The sequence below is a fragment of the Panthera onca genome, chromosome A2 (genome assembly GCF_046562875.1).
Source record: "Panthera onca isolate mPanOnc1 chromosome A2, mPanOnc1 haplotype 2, whole genome shotgun sequence".
NCBI lineage: Eukaryota > Metazoa > Chordata > Mammalia > Carnivora > Felidae > Panthera > Panthera onca.
This window is the reverse complement of record NC_138340.1, coordinates 82,306,320-82,321,037: the sequence shown is the minus strand read 5'-3', so window position 1 is coordinate 82,321,037 and position 14,718 is coordinate 82,306,320. Positions and strand designations below refer to the sequence as shown.

At 36.1% G+C, this 14,718-nt stretch overlaps 1 protein-coding gene across 4 annotated transcripts in view; it reads right to left on the bottom strand.

The window, feature by feature from the left end:
* Positions 1–14,718, bottom strand: part of PHTF2 (putative homeodomain transcription factor 2) — a 126,003-nt gene that overhangs the window by 29,749 nt on the left and 81,536 nt on the right. For all 4 annotated transcript variants that reach the window (XM_060632317.3, XM_060632318.3, XM_078442535.2 and 1 more), the window contains exons 6-8: positions 11,443–11,608; positions 10,346–10,510; positions 160–346 (exon numbers count right to left, since the gene is read on the bottom strand). In XM_060632317.3, coding sequence (XP_060488300.3) covers positions 160–346; positions 10,346–10,510; positions 11,443–11,608 — 518 coding nt within the window. The remainder of the gene's footprint in view (positions 1–159; positions 347–10,345; positions 10,511–11,442; positions 11,609–14,718) is intronic.

Sequence of the window (14,718 nt, the reverse complement as noted above, 5' to 3'; positions counted from 1 at the left end):
CAAGTAACTTTATTTTCAGCTTTATCAGTGTGATTTGTAAAGGCTACAGAATAAATTCTGGAAAAAATACATACTTCAAAGGTGATTCCGATGTCTAAGTCACTTTCCATCAGCTGATAAAAGACCACACAAACAAACAATTTTAAAAATCACACTTACTTTGCTGGAAATGTTCCTCAGTGTTCCTGTGTGCCACGTTGTCTCTTCTGGTCCAACAGTTTCACACTGAGGTTCATGGCTTTGTATTCCCTCCTCACTGCTTTTAACAGTTTTTTTCCCTTCAAGGGATACATAGCCATTGTCAGTCTCAGTTGATTTATCAATTGAATTCTTCGCTTTCTTTGATCTAAAAAGAAGAAATTGCAGAAGCATGTTATGTAGACCTAGCTTATTTTCATGGGTTACTGATAGAAATTATGCTCTGTTAAAAATTAAATCTGGTAGTTATTTTTCAGAATTTTAATGGCTATCTTATTTTTTACAATAAATAATTTAGAAATAGAATACCTATCATAAAAAGTCAATAATTGTCAATCAATGTCCTAATTTAGCTTACTTGATTGGTTTTGAGGTCTTAACAAATATCAATTCTAAGAGACATGCCCTAACTTATCAAATGATTCTTGATTAAAATCACTTGGTCTTTATGAAAAATCTATGATCAAAACTTTGCCCTTTTTATTACAGTTAATAATATATTTTAAATTTTTGTTTAAAAACTGTTTCTAAGGGTGCTTGGGTGGTTCAGTTAGTTAAGTGTTGACTCTTGATTTCAGCTCAGGTCATGATCTCAGGGTTGTGAGATCGAGCCCCAAGTTGGGCTTTGCACCGACAGCACGGAGACTGCTTAGGATTCTCTCTCTCCTTCTCTCTCTGCCCCTCCCCAACTTGTGAGTGCATGTGCTCTCTCTCAAAAAATAAATTTAAAAACAAAAAACAAAAAAACTGTTTCTATAATTATTAGATTAAATTGTGACTGGTGGTTTATCTTGGTTTTAATACTTTTGCTTACCCCAATACTTTACTATTAGTATATATAAATAAATATCTCTGATAAATTCATTGTAGAATACAAAGGAGCCATATAACCTTTTGTAGCATAAAAATATGTTAAGAAAGGGAAAACTTTATAATACAAGTTTCTGGGCACCTGGTGGCTCAGTCAGTTAAGCATCTGACTTCGGCTCAGGTCATGATCTTGCAGTTCACAAGTTAGAGCCCTGCATCGGGCTCTGTGCTGACAGCTCAGAGCCTGGAGCCTGTTTCAGATTCTGTGTCTTCCTCTCTCTCTCTGCCCCTGCCTCTGCTCTCTTTCTCTCTCTCTCAAAAGTAAATAAACATTTAAAAAAATTAGAAAGAAATATAAATAATGGAAGAAGTAGACATGAACAACGCAAAGAAAATAAAGAAGTAACCTCTTTCACCCACTAGAAATACTCTGGAAAAAATATTAGCATCATGTAGCCATTAATTACCTAAAAGGCTACCACTGAAATTCTTCACTTATAGGAATTTAATTATTTTCAATACATAAAATACAACATGTAAAATAATAAACAAGACTTTTTGATTAACAGGCCAATGCTTGAGGAGTCTTTTTCAGAGACTCTCAGAGACTACAGAGGGTGAAAGAATAGCTATCCAAAAGAAATAGCAGAAATACAGTGGAAGTCCCACACAAAATTAAAATGTGCTCAATGCAGATTAAGCCTAAATTATTAAGCCTGTATTATTAAAAAGCAATTGCATTTAACTTTATTTAAATAAATCCCCTTGAATTTTCTGCAGAGTATCAGACTTGCAGGAAAAAAAAAATTATATTGCTTTTTTAAAGGCCAAAAAACAAAATTTTTTAAAAATGCACACAAAAAACATATCTTTAATACTATAGTTAACTCAGTCGTATTGGAATCTTTTAGAACTTTGTAGGACCTTAGAACTCACCTATTCTAAATGCTCATTTTGGAAACAATGGATCAGAGATATAAAGAGATCTAAGTAATCTAAGTAACTTATATAAGGTGACAGAACTAGTTAGAGGCAAAGCCAGCATTAGAATACAGACCTTCTGACTATGAAGGTAACTATATTCTCCACACTACCTCCAAGTGCCTCCTCGTGGGGAAATTGCCTGATGGGATTTCTTAACACACTCATCAAAGCCTAAAAAGCTTTTGTTTTATACAAACAGGCCTCTCTTCTTCCTGATCTTCTCCTGCAAGGTTACTAAATGGTACAGACCACACTTCCCATAAGCTTCGCAGATGTCTGATGCCTTCTAGTCATTCAGAACACATCTCCATAGAGTTGCAAGACTCAGAAGCCCAATCTCCTGACCCTTTTCTTTCTATATGACCCTAAGAGATGGAGAGACCAAGGGAATGAACCATTGAACAAAGATCACTTAAGAGTTACAGAGGGAAGGAGGAAAATGGATTAAAGTAGAGAGGAGAAAGGGCAAAACAGAAGATAAAAGATGCAGAGAAAATGTGTGACCCTCTCTGCCTCAGGAATAAAGTGATAAAATCATCAGTTATTAATTGTTCCCTTCACATCTCTCCCTTAAACATTGCGCAACATGTGGATATAGAAAAAGACCTAGGGAAATAAAGTCTTGATATTTCAAAAATGTGAGAATTGAAAAGCTAGACCAGTGTGCTGGAAAGGGATCTATGAAGGTTCTTAGAAATTACACTGGGGTGGAAAAACGGGGAAAAGGAGATGAATGGGATGAAAGAAGACTGGAAAATTGGTAGAACTATTAATCAGACAGGATATGCAAGAGGAGAAATTTATCTTAGAAGATGGAAATGCTGGCCCTCAAGGGCCTAGGAACATCCTTAGAAAGATCACTAGGCAGTTGAAAACACAGGCCTGGAGGCCTATAGTCAAAGTAGAAAAAATAGCTGAAAACCTGCAGAGTGAACCAGAACCCTAAAGGGCAAAAAGATAAAGGCCTAGGGAAAAGGGCTTTGAATCAGTAGTAACTGCTGCCTCTGGGATTTTTCTGAGGGGAATGTACTCTTGGTGGAGGGGAGGATGGAAGTACTAGCAGTAACCCATTCCACATACCTTTCTGCTATCTCCCTTCCTCTCTTCTTTATCTCTACTTCCAATCTTCTCTGGGTTGTTTCTTTCCCCACTATCTCCTCAAAGTACATGGAACACCCTCAGGAGACATCAACAGTAAGTTACTAAGCTATAGCAGCTTTCTGATGTTTCTCACAAACTAAATGCAGAGAAGTTGCAAACCAAGCTGAAAGGACAAAGAAAATAGCAAATATAAGTACCACCCTCAGAGTTTACAAAGTAGCTCAAAATACAAACAGGCAGCTTGGCAGTGGCTGGTAGTAAGGGCTCTTGCTTGAGAAGTGCTGCAGTGGGGCAGCAGGGCAGACCGGTGGCAGCCAATAATAGCACCCCATTCAAGGACAATTCTGGGGCAAGGTGTCAGGTGTAGCCCAATGGGGTTTTGGGAATGGGCTACATATGGAGACTAACTAAATAAATAAGTATACTGAGGACAATGGGAATCAGATTTTTCAGTGATAGAGAAGGAACATGTGAATATAAAGAAAAGATAAACTTTGAGGTACCATATTTGAATTGGAGCTATCATTGCAAAGTCATGGTTTATAATACATCTAAATATAGAAATAAAAGTAGAGGGATACACACACACACACACACACACACACACACACACACACACACCACTTTCCAGCTCTGCCCACTAAGAAGGTCTGGGAGTTTTAACACCACAACAGCAATGAGCACTTTTAGAACTCAGATCTTGCTTTCTATATACCACCCTCCTCGAAGAAATGGATGACTCCAGGGCTGAGACAGAGGAAGTACAAGCCGAACCTAAAACATTTTGTTGTTCTAGAAAGTAAGAAAGTGATCAAGGAATGATAGGGAAATATGAAAAAGACAAACTGCTCAAAGGGGCTCCACTGGCCAAATTTAGGCCAATCTGATCATCAAAATGAATAATGACATTAACCAATTGAATAAAATGAAAATCTAGGAATAAATAAGGGAAAGCTTATCCTTAAAGCAGAATGTCAACTAATAAATGCAGAAGAAATGACAGAGAAAGAAAAATCACCATTCGGCAACCACCATAATTCAGGCAATAATCATCAAATAGATGCTAAAACTAGAAGGTGAAGGTGGGATGAGAAAGAAGTTATTTTTATAATCTTCATGTGTCTCCACACAGGAGATTTGTTGATTATAAAGGGAAAAGTAAATATACAATGGAGAAATCTGGTAGATATTATATTAAGTGATTAACATCAATATCAGCAGTAAAGGAACAAATTTACTTTGTTTTCCATCTGATAGGATGCAATAAGAACTAAGTATCACTTCTCTGATATTCCTGCCAAAAATGCATAACTTGGGTTTAATCATGAAGAAACATCACACTACTAACTCAGTATTATGCTGCTAAATGTTAAACAACCAGCTCTACAGTCCTTGTTTGTAGTGTTTCCTGATTTCCATGGTGTAAGTAATCCCACCATGGCCAGTTTCAAGTACCAACCAACTGATAATGCTGACCTTGGAGTTAGGAAAAGATACACATATTTGGCACTCACAAGTCATTTGGAGTCAGATCCCAACCAGAGGCAAAACCTAAATTAAGTGACTTTGTACAAAATGACTTCCTTGTAAGTCTTCAGAAACGTTAAAAACGTGAAAGTTGAGGAAAGACTGATGTCTGTTCCAGACTGAAGGAGACTAGAGAGACATGACCCAGATTAGAGCTTCTGCGGGAAGGAACAAAGCTATTAACAGAGACCATCAGAATTTAAATGGGGTCTCTGGGTGAAAGATATATGGGAGTTCTTTGTGCTGTTCTCTCAACTCTTCTAGAAGTTTGAAATTGTTTCAAAATAAAATTACATCTTTTAAAAAGTACAAGCTGATTTGTACCCTGATTAGGGTATTCTTGGTTTGAGCATCACAAAAATGCGGAAAGGAAAGAGAGAGTAGGAAAGCTAAATTCCAATTAATGGAGGTAAAGAGGGTCAAAAACTGGCTGCTCCAGGTGATGTTTAGTTCCACCACTGACTGCTGTGTCGTTCATAGTGCCATTAAGAGCTGAAAGTAAGAACCTCAGAGAATAATATTAGTTTCTCAAAAGGAACACAGGTTACCAAGACTCAGATGCTTTATTACCACATTCCATTGTTTTAGGGAGTAAAGATACTAGAGAAAGGGAGTAGGACTGAGAGATATATTTAAAATACTAATATTGTAAAATTCTACTTAGACTAATTTTTAAAGGGATGGGTACTTCATTCAAGTCAACTTTAAAATATGTACAAAAATAAGAGTAAGTGAATAGCATTTTGATTTTAAAACAAACATATGTATCTAAATCATCGTTCTCTACCAAAAATAAAACACACAGTACAAAAAAAGCTGGTATTAGGAATTAAAGTACTGTAGTATAGAAAGAAATGGTACTTTTTTCATATTATCCACAAAAAAAATCTACCTTTTGACAGCTACATTTAATGCATATAATACACTAACTTGGTAAAAACCAGAGTTAACAATTTTTTTCTTAGATCAACCTAAATACCATGAGTCACAGGCATGTGGGCAATGAGGTTAGCAGTGCGGTGAAAACAGGAGACATACTAGGCCATACTGCTCTTAGTTATTTCTGTGATAGAAACAGTATTTCATGCGTTGGATTTTGAACAAAAAGCATTTGCAAAGAAACAATGTGCAATTCCACTGCCATGGTCAAGGCTTACCATGTTTTATAACTTTATAGTTAATTTTGTAACTAGCCTACTACATTAATCTTTGAATGGCATGACCTGTGTAGAATTGTTTTAAAAGTCTTATGCTTGACAAGTCAAGAAGGATAACTCTATGTCAAAAATACTCTGAGGAGGAAATGACTTTCAAAAATGTAAGCAGTATAATTAGCTTAGTTCCTTTGTGAGATGAATGATGATTTTGGTCTTGTCTGAAAAAATGCAAATAAATGTACAGCCTATGCCATAAATAAATCATGAAAATGGTTGCGTTTTTCAACACTGAAAACTTTAACCAAAAATGTAACACAACTTTTAAAGAATTTACTAGCTTATGAAATTTCAGATCTACTGTACCAAACATGAAAACCAGTGTGTTTCTATTTGAAAAACCTCATCAGGCAATCATAACATTCATGGTACTCTGTACTGCTATAGGGAAAAAAAAAGTTGGAAATGTTTGTTGGTGCTCTTGAAAACATTTAGAGGTATATAAATAGACCCAACTGAAGATTATCCTTCCAGTACTAAAGGATATTCGAGAGATGTTCCTATGGGGAAAGTTAACAGTAGCAAATAACTCTTATTCTAGAACATGGTATGAAATTTCTAGTCCTGCTGTCATTTCTACAAGGTTAAGAATCCAGAGGGAAAGGAAGCTAGAGAGACAGAATGCATAAAATCTCAGACATTAGAAAATGACACAGAAGCCTACATATTACCTCTACTGTGTGCACAGCTATGCATATACCTTCATGATATGCTAACATAGCCCTTCAAAGACTTTTGGGCCCCTGTTTCCCTAGGTATCCTTTGTAACATGCAAATTTGAGAGGTGTGTACCAAATTATGTATTATGTACCAGGTTTATGTATGGTACCTGTAATTTTTCTAGGACTACTCCAAAACAGAGTGGCTCTAGCAGAGCTTAATGAGTTAATCTGTGACCTAAGATATAGAAAAAATTTTTTAACATTTATTCACTTTTTGAGAGAGAGGGAGAGACAGAGCAAGAGCAGGGGAGGGGAAGAGAGAAAGGGAGACACAGAATTCAAAGCAGGCTCCAGGCTCTGAGCTTTCAGCACAGAGCCCGACGTAGGGCTTGAACTCACGAACTGCGAGATCATGACCTGAGCCGAAGTTGAACACTTAACTGACTGAGCCACCCAGGCGCCCTTGGCCTAAGATATTTTTGAAAAATCTGTGATATACTGATATTTACATGGTCTTCATCCTTGTCTGTGGAAGACACGCTTCACCCAGTTCATAGCTTAAATGACTTAAATTAAAAATAAAATTTTAATCCTTATACCAAAAATTTATGGTGGGACTGCGTACCACTTTAATTCATTATGCAGTATACTACATTATGTGAAAAAAATCAATTTATTAAATCTTTAGGTGTTAAAAATAGTCAATATGGAGGTCAGCCATCTGAATTAACGTATGACCAGTTTTACTCTGGCATCTGTCTCTCATCCACCAAGTCAATTTATATTGACTGTTTTTCAGTGATATTGTGATAGTAAATTAAAGGACAGGTAAGAAACCTTAGTATCTGAATTCTGAAGAAGGTATTATGCTGAAGAGATATACTAGCTAGATGTAATTCTTCCTATTCAATATTCTTACTAAAACTTATAATTATGCTAATTTATGACTATAATTCTTTGAAATTAAAGTACTAAATACTTAGGAAGTATAGTTGATTTCTACATCTTTTTAAATTGCTACTTTCGTTGGCTTTGTTTTCTTAGGTTCATGGAATCCTTTTACAATAATTCCTAATTTTTTTTCAAATGAGAAATATTATGCCTTATCTAAAAAATTGTTTTATCCTGAAAATGAAAGGTACTTAGAAATGATAAATAGGGCCTTCCCAACTTACAAATTCAGGATATAAAAATAAACAGTAGTTTTCATCCTAACATCTACAAAACCAACAGACACTCTACATGAAGCTTAAACATTTGTGTGGTCATACATTTATTTTCCTAGTTATGTTAATTCAGATACCTTAATGGAGGTATCTAGCTTTTCAATTTATTATCACCAGAAACAATTTTAAGTCTCAGTTGGTATTTCAGTTTAAGGCCTTTCTGATTTATCAAAGCTTGAAAGAACAAGACATCATCAAGATTTCAGAACTCAGTTTAGAAATTCCAAAATTAACATTTTTCTTAAGATCTTTTTGTACCTAATATTTAAAACATTCATTCATATGCTAACAAACCCGTTCCAAAATGAGACAGATTAAAATAGTACATCTTTAAAAACATTTAGAGGGGCGCCTGGGTGGCTCAGTCGGTTAAGCATCCGACTTCAGCTCAGGTCGCGATCTCGCGATCCGTGAGTTCAAGCCCCGCATCGGGCTCTGGGCCGATGGCTCAGAGCCTGGAGCCTGCTTCCGATTCTGTGTCTCCCTCTCTCTCTGCCCCTCTCCCGTTCATGCTCTGTCTTTCTCTGTCTCAAAAATAAATAAACGTTAAAAAATTTTTTTTTTTAAAAAATAAAAACATTTAGATTACAAAGTTGTCATTTTAAAGATATAAATCCAAAGGGATTTAGCCATTATAATATCAGTGACTGGTAGTCAAGGTCATTCTATAGTCCAAAAGGAAGAAAATTGAAGTCTGAATCTCATTTGACTAGAGAAACATGGTAGAATTCCAAAGGCACTAACCTATTGATCTAGGGGGATTTTGAATACTATGTAATACAATTTTAGTTTTGGACAACCCAAACAACTAAATGATTCCCCAAAAGCAAAACATATATACTATGCTATTTATAAGTGCTCATCAGAAGGTCTTAAGAAACTGACTTCACAGTGATAAAACTTTCACATCCTACTGTTGGAAAGGACAGCTATTTATTAAAAAACAAACAACAACAACAAAAAACTAACAAAGACAATGAAAGTCAAATTCAAAATAAAACCAAAGCCTGTATCTTTTCTGGACAAAGAACAGGTGGTTGGAATGGTCAGGGGATCCAACTTAATTTCATGTTACTTCAAACTTAGGCTTTGGTACAATTTCCCTCAAAATTACAAGCACTTGAAAATACTCCCAGGATACCATGGCTTAATTGTGTAACGTATGATAAACTTTATCATTAAGAGCACAAACACAAGTTGAGGAAACAATGATACTAGTGAAGGAGTTAACAAAAGTGCTCAAAAATAGTTACGTGCAGTATCCCTTGATTTATTAACTTGGCAAGTTTTATCAATTCTGTGTTTTGATCATAGCTTTTTAACTTTTTTCAAACTTATTATGTCTATGTAAACTATTAATATAACCCTTACATGTTTTGAATCAACCATTAAAAATGACAATACAAGATTGAATTAGGTTTATTTTTGAAGTTTGCTGTAATTATATTTCCCTATTTGGTAAATCTTTGCTGTGATACAAACTATACAAAAAGCCCAATGTATAAAACCAGAATTTCATGCTATGGTATACATTTTATTATTTTAAATAATAATGCCTATATGTTTTACTTCAGATAATTTTACATAATTGAAGCAGGGATTAGAGAAAAATGTACAACTCACATGGCATTAATAGTCACTTTGACTAATAGTGCTGATAAAAATAAAATGACCAATTCAATAGAAGTCAAACAGTATTTGAAAAATCATTAAATAAACCAAAATCAAGAAATCCCAACTAAACATACTGTGATGGTATATACTCATTCTCATATAGATGTATTTACACATATCCCAAAGTAAACTTTATGGTCTCTGTTTTTCCATCATCTGTAGCATTATAATTTATCAAAACAAAATCCATACCAGAACTGCCATATTTAAAAAAATTTTTTAAATGTTTATTTATTTTTGAGAGAAAGAGAAAGAAAGACAGACTCTGAGCAGGGGAGGGGCAGAGAGAGAGGGAGACACAAAATCCAAGGCAGGGTTCAAGCTCTGAGCTCTTCAGCACAGAGCCTGACACAGGGCTCGAAATCACGAACTACGAGATCATAACCTGAGCCGAAGTGGGACCAACTGAGCCACCCAGGTGCCCAATTATAATATTGTGTCTTCCTTCCTTCCTTCCTTCCTTCCTTCCTTCCTTCCTTCCTTCCTCTCTTTCTTTCTTTCTTTCTTTCTTTTTCTTTCTCTCTTTCCCTCTCTCTCTCTCCTCTCCTTCCTTACTTCCTTTCTTCCTTTCCTTCTTTCCTTCCTTTCCTTTTCTTTCCTTTCTTTCTCTCTTTCTTTCTTTCTTTCTTTATTTTTTTAAAATGTTTATTTATTTTTGAGAGAGAGAGAGAAAGAGCATGAATGCGGGAGGAGCAGAGAGAAAGGGAGACATAGAATCTGAAGCAGGCAGGCTCCAGGGTCTCAACTGAACCTAAAGTGGGGCTTGACTCACGAACTGTGAGATCTGACCTGAGCCGAAGTCAAGAGTCAGATGCTTAACCAACTGAGCCACCCAGGCACCCCCCAGAACTGTCATATTTAAAGTCATTAATAATCATTAACTGAGACTGAGTCCCAGAAAAGGGATAGTGCATCTCTATGCCATATAAAGCCTTGAATAAATACAAACCCTGATAAAAAGAAAGCCGCGTGCCAGAGGTCTCTGAAGACAGCGCCGACGCCGTAAGAGGTGCTGGTTCCGTGGCTCTGAACTGCTCCCTCCTGTGTGTTGTCTGTGGTACTAGAACCATCTCCTTCCCTATGTACTTCCAAATGGGCTGCTTTTCTTAATTTCCTTCATCAGAAGAGGTTAAGAGCCGATTAACTTTAAAATTTTAACAACCACTTTCTTGGCAGTACATTCAAAATTTTGATAAAACATAAACACAGGAACTTCAATACACAATAAAATTCAAATAAACTGGATAGAAGTTAATCCAAATGTTAAGGTACATATTTGAGAACAATTTCTATAAATGTTAGGTATTGTTTCTTGCTCTTAATGACAGGTCAGTGGACATTAGGTTGTAAGGATAACACTGGACAGATTTTTACAAAAGCATTTCTTCCCTACTTGAATGCCACTTATCTGCAGAAGAAGGAAGAAGAAAGAAGAAAATTTAGATTGGAAAGAATTATAATCTAACTGATCAATAATGCTATTTATCTAATGAAGGTATTATCTTTTCAAAACAAAAAGGGCTTAAATCTCAACATCCCCATACTGCAAATGTCACAATCTCTTAGCAACGATATTCAAAAGAGGAATTGCTCCAAAAGACCCTTTAAACAGAACTCCATTGTGCTGAGTGGCCAGTGAGACTTGCTACGTTTACTTAATCAAGGGGCAATATAAAACAGCTTCAAATAGCATTTAATAAATAGAATTTGACTGAAATTTTTTCTTGGCTCTTATTGTCAAAGTATAAGTACAAGATTTTGTAAACAGAGAGAATTATCAGCAATTCCAGCTAATATATTCCCTGCAATGATATTAGGTGCCTTGCAGATGAGCTTCAGAAAAGAAAGCAAAAACAACAAAAGTAGGTATGTGGTCTCACAATGGCCTTAAAGCAAATGCACAACCTAAATCTCCTGGCAGTTTACTCTGAAACTCCCTGCTTTATTTGAAAGAGTGACTTTACAAGATGACATTTTATTCAAGTCAAGAACAATCTTAGATTCAAGTTACAGACATACACAAAAAGATCACTTATAACAGAGTACCTCCTTCTTTTACCCCCTGTGCTCAGAGGAGGTTTCGGTGTTCTTGTTGACACAATCTGGCAATGCACAGTTCCCAGGAGCAGCATCAGCCATACTGGCCCAATCACTTCAGTCAGAGGTATGCTATGTGGGCTAGAAGCGGAACAGAATAACACTATTGCAGCAACTACAAAAAGGGAAAGAAAATATGTTTAATTATAGATCTGATAGTCACTTCTTCAAAACTTTAAAAATTGTTCTAACACTGCTTCTTGGCAGATTATTTTTCTAATTTTAAATGAGTTTAAGATGTTACTCCAGACAAGCTCTTTCAGACTACTTTTTCTTTGCCACTGGCTACCCACAGTATTCAGTAATAAACTCCTGGAACAAGATAACATCCAACACAGTCTCTAAAGTACACACTTTAACGCTATAGTGAAAACCAGCTGCATATAAATCTAAGGGCATTCCTAGTAAGATCACAATCAAAAGAACCACTAACTTCTAGTGCTCTTATTTCTTTGTTTTCCAAACAAGGAAGTAAGTCTATGATATGTGTAATAAGGCTATAAAGAGCTTCTTTTCAATAGAAGTTTATCCACTCAGAAATAGTAACATAAATTTACTTGGGTGTATTTTTCAGGAAAACCTCTAAACACTCACCAATACTAAGCACTGTCATACGAAGAAGAAATCTTGCTTTTGCCTGCTCAGCATCCTTTATACTTTCTAGACATAAAAGTGTCTACCTTTTGGGAGTCTGCCCCTTGTATCTGTCAATCAAATGGTCTTATTTCTCTGACTTCAGGGATAGAAATGTATGCTAGTCTTGCCACAGTCTTAATTTTGGGCACAGGAATTAATAAAAAGATGGGCGGGGCACCTGCATGGCTCAGTTGGTTGAGCGTCTGACTTCAGCTCAGGTCATGATCCCACGGTTCATGGGTTCAACCCCTGCATCAGGCTCTGTGCTGACAGCTCAGAGACTGGAGCCTGCTTCAGATTCTGTGTCTCCCTCTCTCTCTGTTCCTCCCCCACTCACATTATGTCTCTGACTCTCTCTAAAAAATAAACACTTAAAAAAATTGTTTTTGTTTGTTTTTTTTTTTAAATAAAAAGATGGGCATGTGCCTAAGTGGGGCCAATCAGAATCTTTTTCAGGGATTAATATAAGTACTTGAAAGAAGGCCCTTCTCCTAGATCACAAGTACTACTATGGAAATACAAAATTACCATACCACCTCAGCCACCACTCAGAAAAAAGCCTTCTTAAGAATGAGACCAGCATGATGAGAACAGAATCAACAACACAAAAAGACATCACCTGAGCCTCTAGATCCAGCAATGCTTTAATGCAGGGCCTAGGAGTTTCAAATTCTGTTTTGGAACAACTGGAGAATCTGAAAGTTAGGAGATTTTTGCTCATTCTGTTAGGTGTGATTGTTGTAATGTCGTGTAATGTGCCTATTTTGAAGAGATGCATGTTGATGTATACTGGGGTAAAATATCATGATGTATATAATTTACTTCAACAAAATATATTAAGTAAATATTCTAAAATATCAATAATTATTTAATCAAAGAGATGGGCATATGCTGTTTTGAATGACTATGCAACTTATCATGTAAATCAGGACTCTTTTGAGAGTGAAAGAAGAGCTGTGAAATAAAAGCCTCAGGACAACACAAGTAGACTTGGACGGTTGCACAGTCCCAGGCAAACTGGAACATACAGCCATCGGGCTATTGTTACTGACCAGTCTACCTAGTTTCCTGGTTTTTTTGTTTTTGTTTTTAATTTTTATAATAAGCAGCAAAAAAACAAAAACAAAAACAACACTTTTTGCAAAAGCTAGTTTGCATTTGGTTTTTGCCACCTGCAACCGAAAGAATCCTGGTCTAGCACACCAAGATGGAAGCTTAACATACCACTTTACCTCCTAATATGTATTTAAAGAGGTCCCATAAAAACAAATCTCAGCTTTATAATCTCCTAAGTAATAAGTTTCTTTAAAAAGAAAAAAGAGACTTAAATTTTTTTTTTAAATACCAATCATCTTTATGAACTACCCTGGAATTTAACTCAAAGTGTCTAGTTGTTTTATAACAAAGCTGAAATTTTGAAAAGTATAGTTTTTGATGTTTTTAATATGAACTCTAATGTGACGCTTATTAAGTCCCTTTACCTTTCTGAGCCTTGTTTTATTTATTTATTTTTTTGTAAAATAAAATCGGAGATAGGTACTAGAAATTCAAGTAAAACACTCTGAAAAGCTCCTTACATAGTGTGTATCTAACATTAGTGATAGTACTTCTATTCACTAACACTAAATTAATTATCTTTAAAAAGAAGGGGGACACAGGCTGCCCAATTGGCTCAGTTGGAAGAGCATGTGACTCTTGATCTCTTGGTCATAAGTTCGAGCCCCAGGTTGGGTGTAGGGACTACTAAACAAATAAATTAAAAAAATAAAATAAAAAATAAAAAGAAGGGGGATGCAAACGCTACTTATGAGGTTCAGAGTTTCAGGCACAAAGAAGAACATCTTAAAGAACTTCAGATTTTATATAACCTCTTGCTGGTTATTTATCTGTATTCTTTCAGCCCTGTGACTACCATCCTCTCTGGTGGGGCTGGGAACCAACTTTATCCCTCTTTCTTTCTTCTGGCTGTGCCTAAGTGTCCATGTCCCTCCCATGGCCTCAGTTCCTGAGACAGTGGTTCCTGTATCCACAGTTCTGGTATCACCTCCATCCTATTGTTCCCCTTCAAGTGAGGGGTTAAGAAGAAAGCATTCACTTCTCTTACATAATGCTAAGTTATACTTTTTGATCATGTAATGAAGTCCTGTGAACTAGACAGAACTACTGGAGATTTTTGTTAGACAGAACTTCTACAGATTCCTCTAAGAGCTCAACAATGACAAAATGTTTATTAGGCACAAAAGTTCCAAAGATTCACATACTGGCCAAGCAGAACTCTAGGGATAATCATTAGAAATAAAAAACCATCTAAAGGTCAATTTTTAGGTCTGTCAGTCTTTGAGATTTAGTGACATATGTGAGCCACTGGGAGTAGAAAGACAAATAAGACATAGTCTCTTTCCCTGCCCCTCCTCAATTTAGAGGAAAAGGGGGACATATAAAGAATCAAGTGGGGCACTTCAGTGGCTAAGTTGGTTGAGTAGCCAACTTTGGCTCAGGTCATGATCTTGCAATCCGTGGGTTCGAGCCCCACATCGGGCTCTGTGACAGCTCAGAGCCTGGAGCCTGCTTCGGATTCTGTGTCTCCCT